The 14,965-nt window shown below is 38.8% G+C and overlaps 1 protein-coding gene across 1 annotated transcript in view; it reads left to right on the plus strand.

The window, feature by feature from the left end:
- SPG7 (SPG7 matrix AAA peptidase subunit, paraplegin) overlaps positions 1-14,965 on the plus strand; it is an 81,976-nt gene that overhangs the window by 61,376 nt on the left and 5,635 nt on the right. Inside the window, exons 13-16 of the mRNA XM_072636588.1 lie at positions 7,602-7,717; positions 10,247-10,403; positions 11,528-11,694; positions 14,561-14,638. Of these exons, the coding sequence (XP_072492689.1) occupies positions 7,602-7,717; positions 10,247-10,403; positions 11,528-11,694; positions 14,561-14,638 (518 nt within the window). The remainder of the gene's footprint in view (positions 1-7,601; positions 7,718-10,246; positions 10,404-11,527; positions 11,695-14,560; positions 14,639-14,965) is intronic.

Below are 14,965 nucleotides of genomic sequence, written 5' to 3' on the forward strand. Positions count from 1 at the left end.
AGGAAGGCTGATGCCCTATCATGAAGGGCTTTAAATATCAAACAGAAGAGTTTCTATTTTATTCTTGATGGAAATGGGGAGCATATTGAGTAGAGTAGTGACATAACCTTACGTGTGATTTAGCAATATCACTTTGGCAGCTGTGTGGAGAATGGATTGGCAAAAGGAGAGACCTGAGAAAGAGAGAAGAATTAGGAGGCTATTTCAGTAGCTCACAGGACAAGTGATGAAAGCCTGATCTAGTTGGACTGCCATGTGAGTGTAGGGAAATGTAGAGATGCAAAAGATAGCTGTTGGAATATATGGGGTGACAGAAGAATGAAGAGTCAGAGTTGACTACAGTTGTATAAATATGAGTGTTTGAAAGAATAGTGGTAGTGCCCTTGACAGAAATAGGGAAGTTCAGAAGAGGGGAGGGGTATAGGGAATAGATGATGAGTTTGGTTTTGGGTTGAATTAGAAATTCCTGTAGGATATGTGGTTTGAAAAATTCAGTAAGCAGTTGGTGATGTGGAACTAGAATTCAGGAGAGAGGCTAGTGATGCTCATGGACATTTGGGGATCATTTCCATAGAGTAGCTCATTGAACCCATGGGAGCTAATGAGATCACCAAAAACGAATTGTTGGAAGAGAAATGAATGAGGCCCAAGACAGAGCATTGGGGTATATCCACAGTTTAAGGGACTAGACATGAATGAAAACCCAGCAGAGGAGCCTGAGAAGAACTGGCTAGACTATAGGAGGAGAAGGAAGTTTGTAGTGTCCTCCAAACCAAGAAAGGAGAGAGTAACCAGGAGGAGAGAGTGATCAACAGTGTCAGATGCTGCATAGAGGTCACTAATGATGAGGGTTGAGAAAGGCCATAAGATGTGTCAGTTCAGAAATTGTTGGTGACTCTAGAGAGAGCAGTTTCATTTGCATGATGAGCCAGATTAAAGGGGGTTAAGAAATAAGTGAGAGGAGAGTAAATGTAAGCAACAAATGTTAATAGCTTTTTTTAGTAACTAGGCTGAGAAAAGAAGAAGAGCTATGAAAGATTGCTTTAGGGGATTTAGTGTCAAGTGAGGGGTTTTTAAGGATGGAGGAGACCAGGGGGTGTTTATAGACAGCAGTGAATGTACTGGTATCACTTGGAGTGAGTGTAGGGGCAACATGCTAGAAATGACCAGAGAGGGTGAGAAGGGTATAAGGGGGTATAAGTCATCTTTAGCTGGTAAGCCCCTAAGCCCCAGGAATAGCAGTGTCCCCATCCTCCCCAGAATACCAGAATGTTAGGTCCTTGAGAGCAGGGACCACCTTACTCTGTGTATCCTCAGCACTTAGCAAAGTGTTCTGCTTAATTAAAAAAAGACTTTTCATTTGTTCAGAGTCTGGAATAAAGGATAGGATAGGGAGTAGGATGTAGTGCATGATTTCGAGTAGAGGGGAAGAAGAGAGAGCTCACAGCAATCGGCCTTCCTTTTCTTAGTAGATTATGAGAATGAGGTCTTCTGTTAGGAGGAGTATGTGCAAAAGAGAACAACTAGGATAGGGAGGGAACTGGTGTCTAGTGTGAAGAGAAATTGAAGGAACTGGAAGTGGTTAGCCTCAGAAGCCAAACTACATTAATAAAAGTGTAGTGTCCAGAACAAGGGAGGCATTATTTCCATTCTGTTCTCCAGTGGTTAAACTGCACTTTTGAATAAGATGTTCATTTCTGGTTGTTACGTTTTCAGATGGTCATTGTTAATCTGGAATGCATACAGACTAGAGGAACCAGGATGGGGAGGGAATTCAAAACCATGCCATATGAAGATTGATTGAAGGAAGTATAGATCTGGGAGAGACTGATTATTCCCTTCCAATATTTGAGCAACTTTAATGTGTTAGAGAAATTACTCTTATCACATGGGATTTCCAAAGACTTATAAGGACTGATGGATTAGATTGCAAACATTGTAAAGAAAAAGGTTCTAACCATTAGAGTTGTCAGAAAATGGAAATGGATGTTTCGTGATATAATAGGTAACTTTATCACTAGATATTTTTAAAAAGATGCTGCTTTAAGTTAGTTTTCATGCATCTGAATTTGACTAATAATTTCACAGGACCCTTCTGACACTAAGAGTTCATCAATCTGTGAATTCTTCACAATGTATCTTTATTATCTTAGTTAAAGTATTGTGAATGCATATGTCATAACTGAAAAAGTAAGTAATAAGAGACATTCTAAAACATTATTTTTGGATTCTCTGCCATTTGGATTATTTGCTGCCATCAGTTGCCTATTACTCATATCTGAGATTGGCCTCTCAAATACAACCAGTCTGATATAGAATTGATTATTTCTTCTTCTCTTTCTACCCCTCTCTTATCCCAACCTATTCCTTTGTAAATTTCCCTATTTCTGTTGTGGGTACCACTGTCTTCCTAGCTACCCAGGTTAGTAAGCTTCTAATCATCCTTTAATCTTCCCTTCTTATAACCCCCATATCTAGTTTTTTCTGATCTCATTGACTCTTTCTCTATAGCATCTTTGACATTTGTCCCCTTCTTTCCATCCACATGGTCACTGCCCTAGTTCAAGGCCCTCATTTCCTCCCATTTACTTTTATTACTCGTACAGTAACAGCATTACTCTTTTTCCTGATTGTTCATCCTGTTTTCAGGCTTTCCATTCTCCAGTCTGTCTCCACATCACGGTCAAAATAATATTCCTAAAGCCTGACCACGTGTTTGCCTTCTTCAAAAACCTGCATTGGTTAGCCACAAACTCCTCAGCTGGTATTTTAAAGCCCATCCCAGACTGACTGTCAGCCTACCTTTACAGCCTTGTTTCAGGCCATTCCTTCATGAACTCTTTGACCAATCAGAAAGTATTTATTGAATGCTTACTATGTGATGAGCACTGTACAAGGCACTAGAGATTCAAAAACAAAAAAGGAACAGTCCTATCCTCAAAGAGTTTACATCCTAATAGAGGAAATAGCATATATAGATATGTATAACAACACAGATAACTGCTTGTCCTCTTCCCTAACTTACTAAAGGTTTCCTCTTAGCTCTGAACCTATGAATGAACAGACCAGGTGCAGTCTGGTGGGTGGTCTCTCTAAGCAAATGATACTTTCTGATTGGGCTGGACAGATGGCATGGTTAGCTTAAAACAATAATCCTGACAATCATTAGATCTATTGGGATATCCATCTCTTGATCCCTCTTCAGTCACCTACACTCAAAGGAGGAACACAATGTAGAAGCAGCAGCCTCAAGTTCACCTAAGTCAGTACATGTGTTGGCTTCCATGTGAGAACAGTTCACAGGAAAGACAGAAAGGAAGCTGTTTCTCTTTTTAGTTGGTACAGTGCACCACCCCTGTCCTACCATCATAGGTTAAGAGGCTTCATTTTTGAACCAGATGTTTGCCTGGAAGTTGCCAGGAGATCTCCATGCACACTCAGACAGTGGGAAGGCTCACTGTAGATCTATCTACAAATGAGCTTCATGGACTACATTCCAATTCAGCCCTGTCACATACAAAACACACAGTGCACATGGAAGTTAACTATGAGGAAAAGGGACCAGAAAAGACTTCATTCAGAAGGTAGTTTGCGTCAAGTCTCAAAGGAAACCAGAGATTGATTCTACGGGATGAGAAAAGAGTGTGGGGAACAGCCAGTGGGGGTTAGCCAGTGCAAAAGCCTGGACACAGGAAACAGAGTGTCATCATGCAAAACACGAAGGCCTGAAAGCAGTGATGAGTAAGGTGGGAGCAGGGGCTGTTTGTTGTCTTGATTTGTATTCCCAGAGCTAAAAGCAGAGTAAATGCTTAATAACTCACAGTCCGAAGATTGCTAATGTAAAATGCCAAAACAGAGGTAATGGGGAACTTGCGGAGTTTATTGAGTAGGGGGGAGGTGATAAGAGTCAGACTTAGACTTTAGGAAAATCAGTGTAAGGCTCTGTGAAGGATAGATTAGAATAGGAAAAGATAGGAGACCAGCTAGGCAGTGTTGTAACATTATATGTGAGAGATGATGAAGGCCTGAACCAGGATGGTGGTTGTGAGAACAGAATGTATGTGAGAGGCGTTGTAGTGATAGAAATTACAAGATTTTGCAATGATTGGGTATATGGGACGAGTGAGGAGATGAGATTAATGCTGGAGTTGTGAGCCTGAGTGATTAGGAGGATGATGGTATCCTAAGTAACAGGGAAGTTCAGAAGAGGGGTGGGTTTGGGGGAAATATAATGAATTCTCTTTTGGGCATATTGACTTTGAGATGTCTAAAGAATATCCAGGTTAAGATGTCCAGTAGGGAGTTGACAATGTAGAAATCAAATGTGTACAGTCAGGAATACATTAACGAGGTCTAAAGTATAGAGGTGATAATTGAAAACTCATGGAAGCTAATGAGGTCACTGAGAAAGTGTGTGTAGAGGTCAAGGTTAGATAATAATTAAGTTTTTTGGAACCCAATTATGGTTGTACAGCTTGTACCTAGTTGAGCAACATGAGTAGGGGCAGAGAAGGTGGATGGTGGGAGTCATTTAGGGTTTGAATAGACATGAACAGCAAACAGTAGAACAAATAAAAAAGCAAGAAATTTGATATTAGAAGAGAAGCCGGCAAAATAAGTGCCAGATTGCCCTCTCCCCCACCCCACCCCCAGCCATGAATGATTTTCATATTTTTAAAATAACATTTTATTGTATTTAAACAGAAGGACTAGATTTGGCCCTAATTTGTCAACCTTGAAATAAACTCTTCTTTTCACCGCTGCCTCTCAAAACCATTAATGTTCTTCAAGGTTTAGATCAGGTAGCCTTATAGCCTGCCCTGCTTCTCCCCAATTGCTAGGATTCTGTCCTTCCTGAAACTACCTTTTATTTTACTTATTTGTGTATGACATCATACCTTTGCAAGCCCCTTGAAGGCAGAGATTGTTTCCTCTGTTCTTTGTATCCTCATTGACTTAACACATAGGAGGCACTTAATAAATATTTAATTGTTTTTGGACTAGCCATTGGGGTGTTTCTTTCCATTAAGGGAATCAGTAGTCATCTATAGACTAAAACACAGGATAGTTATTTGTAAGTCAGTAGAAAGTATTCAACTTCTTTAACGAAGTAAATTCAAATAAGAACAACAGTAAGGTTTTGGGGTTAGTACCTTAAGGAAATATCTCTTAATACTGTCATCTCCTCTTTAAAAAATCTGTACAGATTGTCAAGATGGAGTTTTTAAATTGTTACCTCTCTCTCTTATTGTTAACTTGTAATCTTCTGACTGCAGAGGTAGATCTAATTCATATTGAGAATGCTAATTTACTTTTGTTGCTGTTGTTAATTTTGGGACTTGCTTTGCTCCGAGGAGTCACCTTCAGTCAAAGAAGGGACATTCAGCCAAGGCTTATGTTAAATATCCCTATAGAACTTTCATCTTGTAGAAAATCCACGTTAAGAAACATCTCTTCAAAATTCCTATTTGACTTGATTTTAATTTTTAACAAAGGACATAGCAGTAAACGCAATTCGACTGGGAAATCAAACAGAATTTATGAAAAAAGATGGAAAAGTTCTTGTTAACAGTAGGAAGGGGTTTGTTTGACCTAAGGTGAATTTTTTTTAAAGTATAGTTGACGGAGGTCCCACCTCATTCTGGGTGACCTGCTTTCCTATTCCCCTTCTTCCAGATATGAGCTTCATGACCTTGGCACCCCTCCCTTAATCTTTCAGTGCCAAAGATTTCCCTACCATGACAGTTACTGACCTGCATCAGTAGTGGAAGGTTTTCCCCTTTTCTCTGCCAGTGAAATCCCTAATTCCAAACAAAAACTAAACCAAACAAAGAAGATGAACCTCTGGTGCCTTATAATGAAGACTCTGTGAGGCCTCCCAAAGTACAGGACTGACGTCTGACTGCTGATGCTGTGCTTTCCTGAAAGGAGAAAGGGGGACAGCAGAAGGTGATGATGGCTGCTTTATTTAGAAGACAGTTTTGTTTTTTTCCTGTGCATCCAGAGGAACAAAATGATCAAAGTTGAGAACTAGGTTTACCATATTAGTTCAAAATAACATTAATGCTACCTTAAATCTGTATCATGTTTGATGGGTTTTTTTTAAATTTATAAATTAATTAATTTATTTTTAGTTTTCAACATTAACTTACGTAAGATTTTGAATTCCAAATTTTCTCCCCATCTCTCCCCTCTCCCTATTCCCAGATGGTGTATAATTTGATAGAGACTTTATATCTACATTCATATTAAACCTATTTTCACGTTAGTCATATTGTTACAAAGAACTGGAGCCAATGGGAGAAACCACAAGATAGAACAAACTAAAAATAAAGAGAGAAAGAACAAATGACACACTTCGATCTGCATTCAGACTCTGTAGTTCTTTTTCTGCAAATGGAGAGTATTTTCTCTTTTTTATAATTCATGCTTCACAGTTTTCAAAATGCTTTTGCATTTGTTATCATATTTGGTATAATAGTTTATAAGGTAACTGGAGTGACAAGTAGTATTCCACTGTTTTTGGATGAAGAAATTAAGGTCATGCAGTTACCTGCCCAAAGTCATACACAGGGCCAAGAAGTAGCGTCTCTATTTTCTGATTCTTCGCCCATGCTCTTTTCTTCTACATCCATGCACTTAAGTTGGAGGAGCTTCTGAGACATTTCCCCCTCTATTTTAAAAACTCTTATAATTGAATTTTTTTTCCACAAACGTTGTTTTTGTGTTATAGGCCCAGAGCAAACTTTTTCATGATGGAAGTTCATAAATCATCACATACTTATGTGCTACGTATAATTAAATCTAATCTGAAACTGTGACCCATATTTGAAAAGAAGTGTGCTTTCCATCTGTTACTTCCAAATGCCAAGTTATATTATAATGCTATAAATTCTTTCAAACCCAACCCTAATGGGCACTTCTTAAAATATCCAATAGAGATATGTAAGCAGTGTGATAATCAACTATTCTGAACTTAAATCTCATCTGCTTTCACTCTGGATATCTTAAAGGAGATTTTAAAATGTATTTGAAAAATATCATGTTCTTCTCTGGGAAGTTGTTGAGCCTCTTAGGCAGTATGATGTAATGAATGGAAGGAGAGCAGGTCTTGCAGCCCAAGGGGCTAGGTTTTTGTGCAGGCCTGCACCTGGGGCCAACCTGGGGACCTGGGACAAATCACTTCATGTCTGTCAACCACAGACTCTGTATGGGTAAAAAGAAGGAATTAGGACTTAATGATCCCTACAATCCTTACCATTATGTAAGTTCTAGATCTGTTCCTCAAAATGTATCATTGGCAAAGGAAGCCTTTTGATAACATATTAAATAATGTAAAAGTTAGAATAAGAAAATGTTTCTAACTACAGTCTTGCCCTATTTTGTCTTTTTTTTAAGTGGGCAGAAGTTGTGGATGATTAGTCTGGAAGGGCAAGACATGGCCAGAGAAATTGAATAATGGGTACTTCACTTGTTAGATTACACATGGCAGAAATAGTAGGGCTTATGAGCAAGGATGGTGCCTGGCAGATTTTGCCTAGGGATTTATTGCTAGGACTTCTACTTTTGCATGACATCTAAAATCTTTCGTGCTTCCCTAGGTACTGCCAAAAAAAGCAAGATTCTGTCCAAGGAAGAGCTGAGGATTGTGGCATTTCACGAGTCAGGCCATGCTTTGGTTGGCTGGCTTCTGGAGCACACCGAGGCAGTGATGAAGGTAAAGCTTCTGATGGCTCAAAACTTGTCCTCTCTTGGGTGTGAAACACCCACCCACCATCCTTGATACCTGGGCTCTCATTTATCTTCCTCTCTCAGCTGATTAGTGTCCACTTCTCAACACCCAACCCAACCCGCACCCCAGTGTAAAATAGAAATGCCTGTTTGGCATTTCAGACTTTTCACAGTGCAGCTCCAACCTATATTTCCAGGCTGGTTACCTGTGTGTGTCTCTCTCTTTTCTCTCTCTGTCTCTGTCTCTGTCTCTCTCTCCCAAACCTTCACCCCAGTTCTAGGCAAATTGACCTTCTTACTCTGTGCCCTCAGCCCAGCATTCCACATCCAATCTCTTGGCCTTTGAACAGGGCTGCCTCAAGGCTGAATTGCTCTTCACGTCTCCCACTTGGAACCCCTAGATCCCTTCAAGGCTCTACCCAAATTCTGTGTCCTTCAACAGGATGTAACTGATTCCACCACTTTTTATTCAGCTCTTCCCAGTCCCCCCTCCCAGTTACTTTTTATTTACTGAATGTGTTATCAGCTCCCAATAAACCCTTTAAGGATAGAGACTCACTTTTTTCTATTTGTATGCCCAGTGCCTCGCATGGTACCTGGCATGTAGTAAGTGCTTAATAATTATTTGTTGATTGTTTGAAAAAAATTATATCATGGTGGATGGAAAGCTAGACTTAGAATCAAGAAGATTTGGATTCTAACCCTTAGGATCTGTGTGATCACTCAACCTCCCGCAGCCTCAGTTTATTCCTTTCTAAACTTGAGGTGAGAGTTCTGTAGTACATAACCTTCTAGCCCCCTTGTGAGGCTCAAGCATGAGAATATATATAAAATACTTTACAGACTTTCCAGGACTGTAGAAATGTTTATCTTGTATATATGTTAGAGTCCCAACCTCAGAAGCAAGAGTGCTTGGCTTCAAGTTCCACATTTCACACAAACAGGCTCTGTGACCCTGGCCAAGTCATTGAACCCCTTGGTGCTCCTGACAATGCTCTTGAGACTCAGTTGGAGAACAACTCCCAACCAGCAGTGGTAGAGGGCACTTTCTCATCAGGAATTCCCTACACCAATGAAATTACAGGTGTACTCCAAAATAAATGTTTATATTGGTGATCATTGTTACATGGCAGCATCTACAACATTGTGTGTATATGTACTCCAAGAAAACCACACATTGCCACAGGGGGTCAAGGGATGGACTAGGAGAGAAAACTGCAACTGTTGAGATTCTTACATCTGGAAAGACTAAGAAAGGTGATGGTGGAACTCAGTGAACTGATGACAGGTATGGATAGGAGGAATCTATACTTAGCCATCAAATTCTGAAGTACTACAGCTAGCATGGAGAGGAGTGTACAGGACTACCATTTATAATCATCTGACATGATTTTCAGTTGGCTCAGAGTCTAATCTTCTGTTAGGGACAGATATGTATTGTTTCCAGGAAGGTACAGGGTCATTCATTTCCTCTTGCATTTAAAAGATGTTCCAATTTGTAGGATGATTTAAGAAAATAATCTAATCAGGGGTACTTGTGATCTCATAGGCTCTGTTCTGCTTGTTTATTTTTAGTGAATTATCCTGGAGTTAAGGGAAGAATGGATTAATATAGGATCTGTGTTATAAATGTTGCCTTATTACAAAGTATTGTCTCCAGATTGGTTAGTAACTGACATTGTTGTGACATTTTCTTTGGCACTTTGCATGCTTCCAAATACCCTCAGCCCCAAAACTACTGTTACAGTGACTATAAACTAAAAGTCCCTTTTTACTTCTGCGAACTGTGCTACTTCAATATTAGAATTCTAGTCATGTTGTTAACATTAGTTTGGGGTGTATGTTTTATTTTTATTTTTTTTTGTGGAAATATCTTTTTAATGGGAGACAGATTTTTAGAAGTTATAAAGGATAGATAAGCTAGAATTATTAAAAAATAGAGCCATAAACATTTCACTTAAGCCCCCTTGTTTTTTTAACCATATCTTCTCTATTATAGCCCATTCCTTTTTTTATTTTTTTAAACAGTATTTTATTTTTTTTCCAATTACACGTAAAGAAAATTTTTAACATTTCACTTTTGTAAGATTTTGAGTTCCAAACTTTTTTCTCCCTCCCTTTCTTCCCTCCTCCACTCCCCCAGATATCAAATCTGACACTGGTTATACATGTACTATCATATTAAACATACTTCCACATTAGTCATAATGTGAAAGAAGAATCAGAACAAAAGGGAAAAACCAAGAGAAAGAAAAAACAACAACAATAAAAAAGGTGAAACTAGTATACTTTGGTCTGCATTCAGACTCCATAGTTCTTTCTCTGGATATGGATAGCATTTTCCATCTTGAATCTTTTGGAATTGTCTTAAAGATATATGTTTTAACTTCTTTGCAAGCCTGAGATTTAAAATGGCATCCGTGTTGCATTGCTTCCTCTCAGATTGGTTCTTTTGTTTTTTTTTAAAGTCTCCATTCTGTTTGTGAAATTTGAGGTCCATCTTGACATTTTGCAGGTCTCCATAGCACCACGGACAAATGCTGCCCTAGGATTTTCTCAGATCCTCCCCAAAGACCAATATCTCTTTACTAAGGAGCAGCTATTTGAGCGGATGTGCATGGCTTTGGGAGGCCGAGTGTCTGAAGCCATTTCTTTTAATAAGGTTACTTCAGGTGAGAAGCTAACTCTTAGGTGAATCAGTGAAGAATTTCTTAGCATTATGTATACTACAATAATATCCTTTTGCAGAAGCAACTTCAAAGCCAGATTGTCTTTTTTTTAGAGTCAGTGACCATGAATAGGGTCACAAAATTTGAAATAAATGAGACTATTTCCTGGAATATCCCATTAATGTGCTCAAAAGAGATTTAATCAAAAGAGATATGGAGCTAGGAAAATCATTTTTCAAAACTCTTTAAAGTTAAGGTGTATTTATTTTTGTTCTCTACATATTCTGTATATGTAATTAATTTTGGTATTTGAGAATTCTGGATTCACATATTTCAATAAAATCAGTTCCACATAACCAAATAACCGTCTACAATGGAGATTGCATCTATTCCCTGAGAGTATGAGAGAGGCCTAACAGGTTATTCATGACCAGTTGGTTCAGATGGAGCCTGCGTGAGCCTCATCATTAGTACCTTATTTGGAGAAGAGTAGATGAGGAGAACCCCAATAAAAATTTTAGGTAGACATTTTTAGTCTAGTTAAATTAATATGTATTTAAATACTCAAAATCCAGATTGCTTTAGTATTGTTTGAGCGCATTTAATGAATGCTTTTTGGAGCCTTAGAATACAAACCCAAACAAGTATGGCTTCAGCTATGAAATATTCACCTGGTTTAAATTCATGGTGACTTATTGCCAGTATGTGGAAATTTGAGGTGTTAGGTACTGGCTTTTAATCTGAATTCACAAAACACCATTAAATTGAATCTTTTTTTTTTTTTAACAAATATTGTGAATCTAATGAAACTGGTGGGGGAGTTATTGCTCATTTATCTAATGCTTCATTTTAATAACATTAGGATATTAAGAGCTACGTTTTCCTGTTATTTATAGAATAGTATTAAGTATCAAAATAGTTGGTTTGTTTTTAATGGGGAAGTAAGATGACCAGGAAAAAGTGCCATTTGACTCTTGACTTATGTCCTATTATCTGTCACTATAATCTTTTATCACATCTTAAATTTTGTTGTCAGACTCATATTTGTGTTCAGAATGAAGCCTTAAGAAACTCATTAAATTGACCAACATAAGAAACTTTTATTTCTTTTGATTCTGATTATTTAGGGGCACAGGATGATCTAAGGAAAGTCACTAAAATAGCCTATTCCATGGTGAAGCAGTTTGGGATGGTGCCTAGCATTGGCCCTGTTTCCTTCCCTGAGCAGCAGGAGAGTACATCAGGCATAGGACGGCGACCCTTTAGCCAAGGGCTTCAACAAATGATGGATCATGTAAGTATACAAAGGTGACTAACTGCCAAGATCAGAGATATTTAATTACTAAAGTTGAATGTGCAAATTCCCTATCAGAGGAATCCCAAGTTGATGGGTGAGGGGGGGTGAGCCCCAAATTATGGTGTCCTTGTCCTTGTCAATATGAGCAACTTCCTTAGTTCCAAAGACCATATTGACTTGGAAAGCAGAGAGGGAAGTATGTAAGAGCTCACCACTTCATAAGACTTTGATAGCTTTTCAGGGTTTCTCTCCATTAAATGTTACCTACCATTCCTAGTTCACATCTTAATGTTTCACTGGTCTTTGAACAAATTGGTTGTCATTGCTTAAGAGCTTAGTACGCTAAATTCTAACCCTCTGCCTGGTATGACTGTCCATCCTTAGAAGATGTCCTTTTGGTATTTGTTTCTTGTTTTACTTTAAAATATGTGGGAAATAATCATTTTGCTCTCTTTTGTTATTTAAGTGGGCAGATGAATATTTGGTATAAAACACATCAGCACCATGCCTCCTTTCTTGCTCCTTTGTCACAGCTACCCATACCCAAACTCAAGACATCAAAGAATTGTTTATGGAAAGAGACTGTAGGGTTTTATACAACCAGAGTAGCCTATGCTGTAGATACAAATTCTGAGCATCAAGGTAGCAGAAAATAACTGTTCAGTAGAACTGATAACCATTGAGGTAATCCAGTACCTAGCAAGACAGTGTCAGTCTCTCAGGATAAAATGAAATGAATCATATGTGAAAAATGCTGAGATGGTTGATTTATCTATTCCTTTATTTATATTGTGTGTTTTTTCTACATGAGAAAGATTTGCCAAATAGAGTATGTTGAACTTTAAGATTTGTGAGATCCTTGTGATATTAAATGCAACAGGCAGTGACACTTTGACTAAAATACCTCTGCATGTCAAGCGTCTGCTGAGCGTTCTCTTAGCCAAGGTCATTTCCTCAGAGATATTAAAACCTGCCTTTTTCCATACTCTAGCCCTTCCTTCAAAGGGCATCCCACAGAATAATTAATCCTTGATCATTTTCTCTTTGTGATAGTACAAGGAGGATGGCTATAGTGTAGACATTTGCCTAGAGTCTCTGTGTAATTTTAAAGAAAAATGTTATGAACCATCCAGCCTGCACCCCTGTTCCTCCAAAAAAATCCAGCTGAAGAAACTCAGAACCTCGAACTCATTCCAAATAGAGTTAATAATGAAAACATCTCCTCAACACTTGACAAGACATTAGTTCAGTGTCATATACCTCTTTGTTGTGTGGTTTTTACCTTGCTGCTTTCCAGATTGAGGACCAACATCAATTCCTAAAGATCGAGTACTGTCCATCCTCCTAAAATATAGCTTTCCCATGGTGCTGTCCAGGCTGATGTATTTTCTGTGAGATTACAGAAAGTGTTTCTCTTTCCTCCTCCCTAGCCAACACTGGGAAGTAAAACACTTATTTTTCTTTTTCTTTTTTTTTCCCTGAAATAATTTTTATTTTTTATTTTTATTTATTTTTAATTTTTTTTTTTAATGTTTAACAATCACTGCCATACAATTGAGATTTTATCCCCCTCACACCTACCCCCCACTACCCCCCTCCCTCCCCACGACTGCATACAATTCTGTATAGGTTCTACATATACTTTCCTATTGAGTACATTTTCACTATAGTCATGCTATGTAGTCAGACTAAAATAAATGAAAGAAATCGTATAACAATTCAGAACATGATACACAAACACATACACATACACAAACATGATCTGCTACATTCTGTGAATGACTTCCATATTTCTCTCTCTGAGTGTGGAAGGCATTTTGCCTTAGAAAACCACCATTGGGATTTTTTTTTTTTTAAGAAGTTCTTGTGTTATTACGAAATTCCAAGTCTACCAGAAAAAACTCTCACACACTGTGGTCGTTGCTGTGCACAAAGTTCTCCTGGTTCTGCTCCTTTCACTCAGCATCAGGTCATATAAGTTCTTCCAGGCCTCTCTGAAGTCTTCTTGTTCATCATTTCTTATGGCACAGTAGTACTCCATTACATTCATATACCATAATTTATTCAGCCATTCCCCAATTGATGGACATCCCCTTGACTTCCAGTTTTTGGCAACTACAAAGAGTGCTGCTATAAATATTTTTGTACATGTGGGACCCTTTCCCATTTTTATGATGTCTTGGGGATACAGTCCTAGTAGCGATATTGCTGGGTCAAAGGGTATGCACATTTTTGTAGCCCTTTGGTCATAGTTCCAAATTGCTCTCCAGAATGGTTGGATGTGCTCGCAGCTCCACCAACAATGAATTAACACTTATTTTTCTAAGAGTTCTCCAGCACCAGGAGCCAGTTTGTGCTGCTGTGCATTTTGCCTGGGCCTTGTTATTTTTTAATGTGTTGCCAGGTTTAAAGTTATCTTTGGGTCAGGGAGCTAGGAAGATGGGATACCATGACCTAGAGAAATAGTGGGGAAACAAAGGGAAGGAACCCTGAGTCCTAATAGGGAGTGAACAACCTTTTACATTAAAGTGCATGGAGCAGAGAGAATTGAGCGGCCTCCTGCTTGGCTCTGTTTATGAAAGGAGGCTGTGAATGAGGCACCTGTATCCAGGCACCACCATGGGAGAGTCCGGGAGGGAACTACTTATTCTGGGCTTCATAGGAGAGATTTTGCTCATAGAATACAGCTTGGTGTGGGATCTTAAGAATTCACTTAATCTAATCTGATTGTTTTACTGATTAGGAAACTGTACCCCGGAAAATGAAAGTGAATTGCCCAAATCAAAGTATTTTTTAAAGAAAAGAAACTGGAATTAGGATTGTAGTTGTCCATAGTAACTTCTCATAGGCATTTTTCCTATAGGAAGCAAAACTGCTGGTGGCTAAAGCATACAGGCACACAGAGAAAGTACTGCAGGAAAACCAAGCTAAGTTGCATTTGGTAAGTGTCACATTGGTATTTTGTGCTCTCCCTCTGGGTCTAGGCCAGTTAGAGCCAGGGGTAAGGAAGGGGGAAAGTGCCTGTGGCCCGTTGAGCTTGGGGTTCTCCCTCTGCGCTAAGTGGTACTTTCTGCTTCTTCTCTTCAGCTCCCTTCCTCTTTCAGCTGCTCTGCTCTTCTTTTCTCCTTCTGATCTTAGTAGTACCCACAAGTATTGTTTGGCTATCCTGGTAGCATTTAGAGCTAAGGAAATTACTTGTTACTGGATCAGAGCCAGTGGATAAAGAGGCCGCTTTTCCTATGTTAACCCTGTGTTATCTTTACAAAGG

This window comes from Notamacropus eugenii, chromosome 1 (genome assembly GCF_028372415.1).
Source record: "Notamacropus eugenii isolate mMacEug1 chromosome 1, mMacEug1.pri_v2, whole genome shotgun sequence".
Lineage (NCBI taxonomy): Eukaryota > Metazoa > Chordata > Mammalia > Diprotodontia > Macropodidae > Notamacropus > Notamacropus eugenii.